Source organism: Syngnathus scovelli, chromosome 8 (assembly GCF_024217435.2).
Source record: "Syngnathus scovelli strain Florida chromosome 8, RoL_Ssco_1.2, whole genome shotgun sequence".
In the NCBI taxonomy this organism is placed as follows: Eukaryota; Metazoa; Chordata; class Actinopteri; order Syngnathiformes; family Syngnathidae; genus Syngnathus; species Syngnathus scovelli.
The window spans coordinates 19,036,276-19,048,532 of NC_090854.1; the positions used below are offsets into that span (position 1 = coordinate 19,036,276).

General features: G+C 50.0%; 1 protein-coding gene across 3 annotated transcripts in view; it reads left to right on the forward strand.

The window, feature by feature from the left end:
• LOC125973801 (titin) overlaps nucleotides 1-12,257 on the forward strand; it is a 116,826-nt gene that overhangs the window by 47,083 nt on the left and 57,486 nt on the right. For all 3 annotated transcript variants that reach the window (XM_049728297.1, XM_049728299.2, XM_049728298.1), the window contains 33 exons: nucleotides 12-314; nucleotides 446-639; nucleotides 725-908; nucleotides 1,047-1,349; nucleotides 2,076-2,375; nucleotides 2,654-2,772; nucleotides 2,884-3,061; nucleotides 3,143-3,427; nucleotides 3,546-3,839; nucleotides 3,924-4,223; nucleotides 4,294-4,472; nucleotides 4,601-4,730; nucleotides 4,810-5,000; nucleotides 5,085-5,514; nucleotides 5,683-5,988; nucleotides 6,060-6,241; nucleotides 6,347-6,476; nucleotides 6,567-6,718; nucleotides 6,916-7,063; nucleotides 7,147-7,312; nucleotides 7,387-7,538; nucleotides 7,649-7,945; nucleotides 8,106-8,405; nucleotides 8,484-8,798; nucleotides 8,883-9,031; nucleotides 9,216-9,366; nucleotides 9,449-9,730; nucleotides 9,836-10,138; nucleotides 10,492-10,794; nucleotides 10,875-11,156; nucleotides 11,317-11,504; nucleotides 11,625-11,736; nucleotides 11,922-12,224. In XM_049728297.1, the coding sequence (XP_049584254.1) occupies nucleotides 12-314; nucleotides 446-639; nucleotides 725-908; nucleotides 1,047-1,349; nucleotides 2,076-2,375; nucleotides 2,654-2,772; nucleotides 2,884-3,061; nucleotides 3,143-3,427; nucleotides 3,546-3,839; nucleotides 3,924-4,223; nucleotides 4,294-4,472; nucleotides 4,601-4,730; nucleotides 4,810-5,000; nucleotides 5,085-5,514; nucleotides 5,683-5,988; nucleotides 6,060-6,241; nucleotides 6,347-6,476; nucleotides 6,567-6,718; nucleotides 6,916-7,063; nucleotides 7,147-7,312; nucleotides 7,387-7,538; nucleotides 7,649-7,945; nucleotides 8,106-8,405; nucleotides 8,484-8,798; nucleotides 8,883-9,031; nucleotides 9,216-9,366; nucleotides 9,449-9,730; nucleotides 9,836-10,138; nucleotides 10,492-10,794; nucleotides 10,875-11,156; nucleotides 11,317-11,504; nucleotides 11,625-11,736; nucleotides 11,922-12,224 (7,611 nt within the window). The remainder of the gene's footprint in view (nucleotides 1-11; nucleotides 315-445; nucleotides 640-724; nucleotides 909-1,046; nucleotides 1,350-2,075; nucleotides 2,376-2,653; nucleotides 2,773-2,883; nucleotides 3,062-3,142; nucleotides 3,428-3,545; nucleotides 3,840-3,923; nucleotides 4,224-4,293; nucleotides 4,473-4,600; nucleotides 4,731-4,809; nucleotides 5,001-5,084; nucleotides 5,515-5,682; nucleotides 5,989-6,059; nucleotides 6,242-6,346; nucleotides 6,477-6,566; nucleotides 6,719-6,915; nucleotides 7,064-7,146; nucleotides 7,313-7,386; nucleotides 7,539-7,648; nucleotides 7,946-8,105; nucleotides 8,406-8,483; nucleotides 8,799-8,882; nucleotides 9,032-9,215; nucleotides 9,367-9,448; nucleotides 9,731-9,835; nucleotides 10,139-10,491; nucleotides 10,795-10,874; nucleotides 11,157-11,316; nucleotides 11,505-11,624; nucleotides 11,737-11,921; nucleotides 12,225-12,257) is intronic.

Consider the following 12,257-nt stretch of genomic DNA (forward strand, 5'->3'; position numbering starts at 1 on the left):
CCACTTTGCAGAGAAACCAGACCCACCCATCCAAGTGGAGGCCCAAGAACCAACCTCCAAGTCTATCCTCATCACTTGGAAAGCTCCCGATTATGACGGCGGTTGCCCCATTCAAGGCTACATCGTGGAGAGGATGGAGAAGGACGGTGACCGCTACGAGAGGGTTACCCCTAGCTCGGTCCCTGGTTTCAGCCAAGTGGTGACAGGTCTCAAGGAGGACACGGAGTACCAATTCAGGGTCCGAGCCGAGAATGCCGCCGGAATCAGCGAACCGTCTCGAAGCACACAACCCATTCGGGCTGCCGACCCAGTCGGTATGATGGACCGTTTGGCAAACGAATCCGCTTTACGAGCGACAGCGCAGCGCGATCGGATCCCTGTGCGATATCGCGTGTACCCGCTGCAGACTCGAATTTGAGACGAGCGCTTGGTGTTCCTTTTTCAGAAAAACCCACTGTCACCCTGCATGCCCGTGTGCAGTGCGGTTTGTGCGTGAAGAAAGGCGAAGAGATTCGCATAGACGCAAACATCTCGGGCTCGCCTTACCCCAAGGTCACCTGGATGAGGAACAGTGAGGATGTCACCAAAGAGCCTGCCAAGAAGGTTGTCCCACAAGTTAAGAAGAAGACCAAAGCCAAGGTGGGTTCCCTGACAGCAGCCAGCGTGTCTATGTTTGAAGTGAGGTCTGTCCTGTATTCAAGGTGGGTGTTCTACTTTCTCCCAGGTTTTTGAAGCCAAGGAAGAGTTTGTGACGCCGCTGCGAGAGCGCCTTGGTTTGGACCAGACAAAGAAGGGTCACTCCGCTTTGATGATCCGAGAGGCCATCAGAGCAGACCATGGCAACTTCACCATCCAGGTTGAGAATACTCACGGCGTTGCCACGGCCTCATGCATCGTTAATGTCCTCGGTAAGTTTGACCTTAGACTTGTAACCATGTCCCCCCCCCCAAAAGAAAACAAAAAAGAAAAAAGGTTTTGAAATGGTATTTACCACACAAAACAAGTCATTTTTGAATGTTTGGCTCTGATGACGTTTTATGCTGCAGACAAACCCGGTCCACCTATCAACTTCACCTTCGATGATATCAGGAACACCTCCGTTGTGTGCAACTGGCAGCCTCCTGAGGATGACGGTGGCAGTGAGATCCTGAATTATATCCTGGAGAAAAAGGATAACAAGAGCGATGACATTGGCTGGATCACTATCACCTCAACCTCGAAGACTACCAGCTTCCCCGTCACCAAACTAATTGAAGGGAAGGAGTACATCTTCAAAGTTAGCGCCGAGAACAAATTTGGATGCGGACCACCTTTGGTGTCTGAACCGCAGGTTGCCAAGAACCTGTTTGGTAAGCGCTGTCAATATGACGTTGAAATGATAATCGAGGGTTTTTGACAGATATTTCTCATTCTTTGTCTTCTCTAATAGCAAAAGGTTAGGGTTAGGGTGTGGTTGATTTGACCTAACAGTTGACGAAACACAAGAAAGCTGAATCTCAAATCTTTTGAGAGTTACAATTAGGGATGAGCATCACTCCAATAGGCAATTTCCTGGGTACCATATATGGGCTGCAAACTGATTCAGAACGCTTCAATTGTAAAATGGAACAATTTGATTCAGTTCAATTCAATGATATTAAGATTGGAATTGATATGGCTCTTTTTGAGAGGTTGTCACGCCAGGGATTTACAGCCGTAACAAAGCGCTTTACAGAACATATGACATAAAATAACAATACTACGACAGACTACTATATCACATCAAACATTGGCAATATTGCAAACAAACAAACAAACAAACAAACAAACAAACAAACAAACAAACAAACAAACAAACAAACAAACAAACTAACTAACTAACTAACTAACTAACTAACTAACTAACTAACTAACTAACTAACTAACTAACTAACTAACTAACTAACTAACTAACTAACTAACTAACTAACTAACTAACTAACTAACTAACTAACTAACTAACAAAACAACACAGACCCAGCTGCAGCGTTGGGGGTGAGCTGCGGCTATCTGATGCTCTTCTGATCTAACTTTGGAACCACTGATTTTCCCATCAGATCCTCCTGATGCACCCAACACCCCAAGAGTTCACGAGGTGACGGCAAGCTCCGCCCACATTACCTGGCACGAGCCAAAGGACAATGGTAGTCCCATTTTGGGCTACTGGATCGAGAGAAAAGAAGTGAACAGCAAACACTGGACTCGTGTTAACCGCACGCTCCTCAACTCTCTGGAAGTGAAAGCTAGCGGCCTGATGGAGGGCCTAACCTACATCTTCAGGGTGTGTGCCGAGAACCTGGCCGGACCTGGACCTTTTAGTGAGCCCACGGACCGCATCGTTGCTATGGACGCCATCCGTAAGTCATCCAACTGTGGAAGTAGCAGCCATTCCCAACTAAGTAGATTGTTCACTTCCTGTTTGTAAAATCCAAGCGTTATTAACGTACGAGAAACTGTTGTTTTCCATGTTTCATGAGGAGTGATACGAGATCATAATTTTGTTTGATGCCGGCAGAACAAAATTGAAACGAGACCTCATTAGCGTTCAAATAATATTCAAGACGTTTAGTGGATGTGCAGCATTATAATCTCAAAGACCTGCATGGTAACCGCTTACCCGTATTGGCCACTTCAGTGCCTCCAGGTCCTCCAACACCATGGATCGTAGACACCGGGAAAGACTCTGTCATTGTGGCCTGGAAGCCGCCTTTGTACAATGGAGGAGGGGACATCTTGGGCTATCACGTTGAGAAGGTTCTGGTGTTGCCTTGATTTCATGAAGCTGCTAAACAATAACAGCAAACTATTCTGGGTGATACCTGACGCGTGCCATTCCAGGCTAAATCGCTCTTCCTGTGTCATCAGGTGGTGGCTGGGGAGAAGAACTGGACTCGCAGCACAGAGTTCAGGTGCAAGGAGCTGACCTACACTGTCACAGGTCTGACCGAAGGGACCGATTACTACATTAGAGTGGTCGCCGTCAACGATGCGGGTCCTGGAGCCCCCGGAGTCACAGAACCCGTCACTGTCAAGGAGCCACAAGGTACAAGAGCAAGGCAGAGCTTAGGCCAAATCTCTGGTTGTCATCTTAAAAATACGTGTTGTCCTTCTCTGCGGTCTTCAGAACCTCCCGCTGTTGACTTCGACATCTCCGTGAAGAACGGCATCATGATAAAGGCCGGCGAGTCACTGAAGCTTCCCGCAGTGGTGACTGGCCGCCCGCAGCCTGAGGTCAAGTGGGCCAAAGATGATGCTGAAATTGACAAAGAGAGAATGATTGTGGAGACAGAAGGCAAGAATAGCTGTCTGGTCATCAAGAAGACAGTAAGGGCAGATCATGGCAAGTACCAGATTTCGGGCACCAACAGCAGTGGGACTAATGCTGCCGAAACCAAAGTCGACGTCATGGGTCAGTGTCATTCATTTGACGAGAGATTTCTCCAAAATGATTATTTTCTATTTCTCTTTCCTTCGACTATTCCATACTTTACATCCCTGTCTTTTTTTGTTTTTATGATTTCGTGCAGATGTCCCAGGGCCTGTTGTCGACTTGAAGACTGTGACGGTGACCAAGAAAAATATCACTCTCACCTGGTCCGATCCAGTGGACAACGGCGGAAGCGACATCATTGGCTACGAGGTCCTGAGAAAGGATGCTAAGATGAAGCTTTTCCGCCAGCCCGTTGAGGTGGCGTCCTGCAAATACGACGTGCAGGGACTGCTGGCGGGCGAGGAATACGACTTTAGGGTCGTTGCCCGGAATAAGTATGGAGATGGCATTCCTGCGGACCTTGGGCCCATTCTAGCCGAGGATCCCAAAGGTGCTGCCAAATGTTCACGTTGAAGCACACTGAATGACTTGGAGCAGTTCCGATTGAAAGTCGTTCTCTGACGTTTCCCTACAGGTACACCGTCTGCTCCTGAGAAGCTACACTCCACAGACAGAAGCAAGAACACCATCACGCTGGCCTGGCAGCCACCACGCAGCGACGGTGGTAGCCCCATCATTGGCTACTACGTGGAGAAGATGAGATCGGACGACAACGAGTTCGAGCCGGCCAACCGCAAGATCTTTACCAAGTGCACCGGTGTCATCGAGAACTTGTCAGAGAACCAGGAGTATGAATTCCGGGTCAAAGCTGTGAATGAGGTCGGCCACGGCCCGCCGTCCAAGCCCATCGCGGCCAAGATTCAGGATGATGAAAGTACGTCACCAAAGCAGCTATCGATTGTTTGGACACCTCCAACAAAATGTGTCACCTTTTGATTTTACAGTTGCACCACTTATTACAATTCTGAAGTACTTCAAGAGTAACGCAATCGTTGTGAAGAAAGGCTCGGCCGTCGACATTCCAGCTGAGGTTAAGGGACTTCCCCTTCCGACAATCAAATGGATGAAAAACGACGAGGTGATGGACAAGTGTGAAAAAGGGATGACGATGGAAACTGAGGAGGTGAGCAGGCACTCTTTTGAAATGGAGTTCATTCTGTGCTTCTTTGTGTACACCTTCTTCAATGACTGTAGTATTTTTCGTGTCCCTCACTGACACTGGATGTTGTTTGCCAATTCTTCAATTACCAGGTAAATCGCACAACGTTGAGGACAACCATTTCCATGCCGGAAACCATCAGGCAAGACAAAGGCAATTACAAACTTTTAGCCGAAAACAGCCACGGCAAAGCTCAGCACGTCATCCGTGTGGAGATCCTCGGTACGGACACGTTCAGAGGCAGGCGGGGACTGTCGATGCAGAGCGTCACTTGTCTGACCTGAGGTCCTCTTGTTTGCAGACCGCCCTCTTCCCCCGAGGAACATTGTGGTCTCGGACATCAAGGCGGACTCCTGCTACCTGACCTGGGATGCCCCCGAAGACAACGGAGGCAGTGAGATCACCAACTATATCATCGAACGCAGAGATGCCAGCAAGAAGAAATCAGACTTTGAAGCCGTGACCTCAAACCTAATCGATCGTCGCTACGGGGTGAGTGCCGACACGTCCACACGTTGGCCAGGTGCATTCACGTCACGTGGACGAACTCTCGTGGTCTGCCATTTGCCCACTCAGGTCTACAAACTGATTACGAATGGCCACTACCAATTCAGAATCAGGGCGGAAAACAAATACGGCGTCAGTGACGGCTGTGACTCCGAGAAGGTAGAACTGAAGGATCCGTTTGGACTCCCGGGACCGCCGCAAAACCCCAGGATCATTGCCGCCACATCCAACACAATGACTCTAGCCTGGGATCCTCCGCTCGACAACGGTGGCTCCACCATACAAGGCTACTGGCTGGAGAAGAGGGAACGTGGAGCTGTGTACTGGGGGCGCGTTAATCGCTGCCCAGTCACCAAACCGGCCGTGAAGGCCCTGCAGTACACTGTCCTCAAGCTCATCGAAGGAACCGAATACCAATTCAGGGTGGCAGCAAGCAATGCCGCAGGGATTGGGCCGCCCAGCGAGTCCACAGAGTGCCGCTTCGCCGTGGACCCATGCAGTGAGTCTTGACTTTTTGAGCCCCTCTTGTTTAATATTTTGACTAACTGAATTTGGAACGCTCCCTCATTTTATTATTATTAAGTGCTGCCACTTTTGGCTTTTTCCCCACAACACTGAAGTTGAGTTTGTGCCACACAATGAAATCTTGACCTTTTCCGGCCCTCAGACCCTCCTACTGCACCCGGATTCCCTGAGGTCAAAGACAAGACCAAGAACAGTGTCACACTCACCTGGAGTCCCCCAGACAGGGATGGTGGCAGCCCCGTCAAGGGTTACATTATTGAGGTTCACGAGGAAGGCTCCCCTGATTGGAAAAGAGTGAATCCTGATGAAAAACTCCACCCATCCACTGTGATAACTGTTCCCGACCTGAAGGAGGGCAAGAAGTGTAAGTTCAGGATCTACGCTGTGAACGCTGCAGGCAGTTCGGAGCCTGCCAGGACTGCAGACGTCCTTGTTCAGGATATCCTTGGTAAGAACGCTGTGGCTTGTTTGCCCAATTGTAGTAGCTTGTTTCAATCCTTCACCGCGTCTGTCCTCTAGTTGAGCCGACCGTGTCACTGGACGTGAGTGCCCACGACCTGCTGAACTGCAGGGCTGGAACCACAATCAGGATCCCTGCCAGCATCAGCGGGCGTCCAACGCCTAAGGTAACCTGGACCTTCGACGGAACGGCCGAGACCGAGACGAAAAATGAACTCCACACACTCCCCGTCGGCTCAGAGGTAAAATGACATCGATGACGGTTTAGGCTGTATGATTTCCTCCATGAGTACCACGTCAACAGCGAGAGGTATTTCTAGACTGAATTTGGACATTCCTCACTGTAGATTCACTCCACCGACACAACCTCCGTGGTCATCATTCCTGAGTGCAAAATGAACCACGCTGGCCGCTACATCATCAATGCAGAGAGCCCAGCCGGACACAAAGTCGTCAAAGTGCGAGTCAACATCCTTGGTCTGTAATAGAAATTGCTCAACTCTAACTCACTTTTCACGACTAAAAGCAGAAAAGATCACAAAATGTCATTTTTCAACTGGACCGTAGATCTTCCAGGACCTCCTCGAGACCTGAAGGTGAGCGACGTGACCAGAGGTACGTGCCGACTCACCTGGAAACCTCCAGAGAACGATGGAGGAGAGAGGGTGAAGAGCTACTTCATTGAGAAGAAGACTGTGGTGGGAAAAGCCTGGACAAAGGTAAAGCGCATCCTTGCTGATAGTGCTTTGACATGTATTATTAACTAAAAGGCACGATAATGAATTGGCTCTTTTGTTGGACCCCCATGCAGAATATAACAAGGTCCTGAACAAACTATGACAAGTGTCCAGAAAACACCTGGATACAACACAAACTGAGTGACTCAAATTTCTCTACCCTGATCTCATCAACTCAGGTGAATCCATCCTGTGCTGCGCAGTCACTCGTGGTTCCAGACCTGATTGAAGGTCAGGAATACCTGTTCCGCATCCGTGCCGAGAATCGATTCGGTTTTGGGCCCTACGTCGCAACCACCGAGGGAACCACAGCCAGAGATCCTATCCGTACGTCCGTGCTCTGTTTGAGCCTCCGCTTTATTCTGGGGACTTGTGACTGAGTTTCCTCTGTGCGTTTCCTGTGCTTTCAGATCCCCCAGATCCCCCAACCAGGCTTAAAATTGAAAGTGTGAGGAAGGGAACAGTGAGCCTCACATGGAAGCCTCCCAAAAACGATGGTGGATCACCTGTAACTCACTATAGTGTCGACCTACTCTGCTGGGATGCCAGTGGGACTCAGAAAGAGTCCTGGAGGAGGTAAACCGTCTTGGAAGACAAGACAAGCTGTTTGTTGGCGATGCAGTAGTTTCAAATTTCACGACTGACTGCAGGTGTAACAGGAGGGACATTGATATCACGAGCTTTAAGGTGGAGGACCTGACAGAGGGCGATGAGTACGAGTTCAGAGTGATCGCTTATAACCAGGCTGGACCGAGCCGACCATCTTCTACTGCCGGGCCCATTCTCATGCGGGACCAGACCTGTAAGTACAGTTGATAAGGAACAGTTCATTTTCATGTCCAGTCAACCACGAAGTTTACAAATACACAAATTCTGCGGTGAACATTCTGTGACATCACACTGAACCTCCAGGCGCTCCATCCATTGAACTAAGGGAGTTCATGGAGGCCGAGCAAGGCAGTGACATCAGGATTGTGGCCAGGATACGCGGCTGCCCGTTCCCCACGCTCACTTGGTACAAGGCCCCACCTCACAAGTCCGACAGCAAGGCAGAGGTCTGCTACGATGAGCACATCAACAAGATAGTGTCCGACGACAGCTGCACACTGTTGATACAGCAGGGCAAACGTCCTGACACCGGCCTTTACACACTCGTGGCCTCCAACAGCCTCGGCAAAGCCTCTAAAGAGATGAGGCTCAACGTGCTCGGTATGTATCATCAGTGTCCACGTGGTTTCTCAAACACGATTTGAGATGACATTTTTGATGACACTTTGATTACACCTGGTCAACCCTGAACACCTTTCGTATCCCGGTTTTGCAACCTCGTCGTCGTACGCCGCATTATTAAATGTTGTTGTTCCACCAGGTCGTCCCGGTCCTCCCTCTGCTCCCATTAAGTTTGAGGAGGTTGGGGCTGAGAGAATCACTCTCTCCTGGCTGCCACCAAGTGATGACGGGGGCTCCAAAGTCACCAATTATGTCATCTGGAGGCGGGTGGCCAACAGAAATACCTGGGTCCCTGTCACCAGCGAGCCCAAAGAACGCATCTGGACAGTGGAGAACCTGATGGAGGGCCACGAGTATGTTTTCCGCATTATGGCCCAGAACAAGTATGGTGTCGGCGAACCGCTAGACAGTGATCCAGAAGTAGCCAGAAACCTCTATAGTAAGTCCACCTGAGCTCACGTGGGCTACACATCCACACTCCTGCATCCAAATGAAAAATGGTCCTTCCGTTCTGCAGCTGTGCCCGGCCAATGCGAAAAGCCAACAGTGTCCGGCATCACCCTGGACTCCATGACCGTGGCTTGGGAGGAGCCCGAAGATGACGGCGGCACGCCAATCACCGGTTACTGGTTGGAGCGCAAGGAGACCACCGGGAAACGCTGGGCACGTGTCACCCGTGACCCTATCAGACCCATGGGCTTGGGTGAATCATGTACAGTGAACGGACTCATTGAGGGTTCCGAGTACATCTTCAGAGTTACAGCTATCAATGCTGCGGGACCTGGACTCCCCAGCGTTCCGACTGATCCCAACTTTGCCAGAGACCCCATCTGTAAGCGTTCACCACACTCTGGGTCATCCGATAAACATAGCAGTAGCTCTGTCTTTAAATGAACAATGCTCTCCCTTTCTCCAGCCCCGCCCTCTCCTCCAACACCAAAGGTTTCAGATTGGACAAGGTCAACCGTGGATCTGGAGTGGATCCCCCCGCTGAAAGACGGAGGCTCCAAAATTCTCGGCTACTGGGTGGAGTACAAGGAGGAAGGCACCGAGGCTTGGATCAAGGTGACAAAAAGCTTGGTCCGACAAAATAGAAATCGACCAGTTTAGACTGATTTTAGCAGCTCTCTCAATCTGCTGGAAGAACGCGCCGAGAGATGAGATTTTCAAAACATATGATCATGATGATGTTTGATTTCCTCTCGCTCTACCCGCGACAAATGGTGGGCACGTTTGTTTTGTGTTCCAGGCCAAAGACACAGAAATCCGTGGCACCCGCTTTGTGATTGCTGGTCTGAAGAGTGGCGGTCAGTTCAGGTTCAGAGTCACGGCCTTCAACCTCGCTGGTGTTAGTGAACCAGGTGAAGTTCTTGAGGTGCTGGAGCTCAGCGACAGAAACGGTAAGTGTGCCGTGAATAGCAAAAAAACCCACTGATTTCCGACAATCTTCATCTATCAGCTTAATGAAACTTTTGTCTTCAGTTGCTCCTGAGGTTGATTTGGATGCCTCGGTCAAGGAGCGGTTGGTGGTCCACGCCGGTGGGGTGATCCGGATCATCTGTTACGTGTCTGGTCAGCCATCACCAGAAGTCACCTGGAGCAGGGATGGAATGGCTCTACCCCCTGAGGCCAAGGTGGAAACAACAGCCATCAGCTCATCTTTGGTCATCAAAGGGTGCACCAGAAGGCATCTCGGCATCTACACGCTGACTGCGAAGAATGCCGCAGGGGAGAAGACGAAGAACGTCACAGTGGAAGTGCTGGGTGAGTCATTCTGCACAATGCATATAAGATGTTCTGGTCCTCGGAAACTGACCGCAAACTTTGGGTTTATTGCAATTCCCGCAAACCTTTTGCATCTTCCACCAGACGTTCCTGGGCCCGTAGGCATCCCTATGATTGCAGAGAACTTGAGCAATGATTCCTGCAAGATCAACTGGTACTTCCCAGAGAACGACGGCGGTTCTCCCATCAGTAATTACGTGATTGAGAAGCGTGAAGCCGAGAGAAAAGCCTGGACGTCGCTCTCGTTCACCGCCAGCAGACAGAATGCCGTGGCTTCCGGCCTCACCTCGGGCCAAGCGTATTTCTTCAGAGTTGCCGCAGAGAACGCCATTGGCATCGGACCCTTCATGGAGACGGCGGCCGAGCTCATCGTCAAGGAACCATTGAGTGAGTGAATACCAAGTTCCCATGCAAACCTTTTGCATCATCATGTTTTCAATCAAATCCATTGTAATGTCGATGTCATTCAAAGTCAAAGCCCTCTGAAGTTTGCATGCAAACATTTTGCTTTGTGCTCGGCAAATGCATCAAGTTTTCAATCAAACCCAATGAAAATGTAGCTGTCATTCAAAGTCAAACCCTCTTAAGTTTCCATGCAAACATTTTGCTTTCTGCTCAGGAAATGCATCATCACGTTTCCAATCAAATCCAATGTAATGTAGATTTCATTCAAAGTCAAAGCCCTCTTAAGATCCCTAAGAACACGAATGAACATTTCTGTCTTGTCTCCGCACGTTCAGGTGTGCCTGACCGACCCGAGGAGCTCGAGGTGACCAAGGTCACCAAAGATTTGATCGGTGTCACATGGAGAGCGCCTAAGTTTGACGGTGGCTCCGAGATCGTCATGTATGTCTTGGAGGCTCGTTTGATTGGGAAAGAAAAGTTCACTCGATTGACCAAGGAAAAGCTGATGGAAAGGAAGTACACTTTTGACGGACTGAAGGAGGGCGACACCTATGAGTTCCGAGTTAGCGCTGTCAATGAAGTCGGGCAGGGTAAACCCTCATTTTGCTCCAGACCAGTCACCTGCAGGAATGAACTCGGTAAGCAACCTATCTCAAACCAGTTCTGGTGTGCCGGAGTTCTCAGAACTCACCGACTACTTTTGCGTGACCTGCTCCAGAGCCACCGACTATCGAGTTGGACTTCCGCGACAAACTCATCGTCCGTGTCGGCGAGAGCTTCCTGCTGCAGGGTCGCTACACCGGCAAGCCTTCTCCATCCATCGTGTGGTACCGAGACGACGAAGAGCTGAAGGCCGACAAGCACGTCATGTTCAAGAATACGCTGACCACAATGTCGCTGGGTGTGATGAAGGCACAGCGCCACCACAGCGGTCGATACGTGGTGGCGGTGGAGAACAGCACCGGGTCCAGAAAGGGAGTCTGCAACGTCACAGTTGTCGGTATGAGCTTGAAACTCATCCTGACCTTCCTTCATATTTACAACTTGCAAAGGCGTAGTGGCTGGGCCAATATACTGTTCTGTACCGTTCCGTTATCTCATTTCTGTTACATTACGGTAATTGTCGTGAAAGAACACTCAAGTTTCTGTCGTCTACGCAGACCGTCCATCGCCTCCCGTGGGTCCAGTTGTCTTTGAGGAGGTGCACCGTGACTACATGGTAATCTCTTGGAAACCTCCTCTGGACAGCGGCGGCGTAGAGATTTCCAACTACATCATTGAGAAAAGGGACGCAAACAGAGAAATGTGGACCACTGTCACTTCAGCAAACACCAAGACCACATGCAAGGTTGGCGCATGTGCATTAGCCATCAAATGTGTGGTTTCAGAATGCGGATGCTAGGAAATCATTTCAGAAATATGTTTTCAGAATGTGGATGCTAGGAAAACGTTTGTTTGATCATTTCAGATCCCCAAACTGACAGAGGGAAGAGAGTACATCATGAGAATCTGTGCTGAGAACATGTATGGTATCAGCGACCCACTGGACTCTGAGGAGATGAGAGCAAAAGACCTATTCAGTGAGTATTTTGTCTTCAGTGAGTATTTTGGACCCACTCTGGAGCCTGGTTTGGAGGTGGGACCCGCCCGAAGGGGAGCGCCTAGCGGCTGGGCGGTAGTTAAACGGTAGCCTTTGAGGCCACCGAGCGATATCAACTTTGAAATGACCAATGTTTTACCACATTTTGCTGTGGCTTTTCTGCAGGAGTTCCAGAGGCCCCTGAGATTCCGACCGTCAGGGAGGTGTACGCTACCAACGCACTGGTGCTCTGGAACCGGCCCCGTGATGGAGGAAAGCCCATCACCAACTATATACTGGAGAAGAAGGAGCCCACTGCCAAGAGGTGGTCAAGAGCAACAAGAGAACCCTTGTACCCTGCTACTCAGTATCGAGTCCAGGACCTGGTGGAGGGCTGTGAATATGAATTCCGTGTGATGGCTGAAAATGAGCTAGGAACCGGAGACCCGAGTGAACCCTCAAAGCCCATTCTTGCCAAAGATCCCATCGGTTCGTGTGACTAAAGCCGCAAACAGACCTACC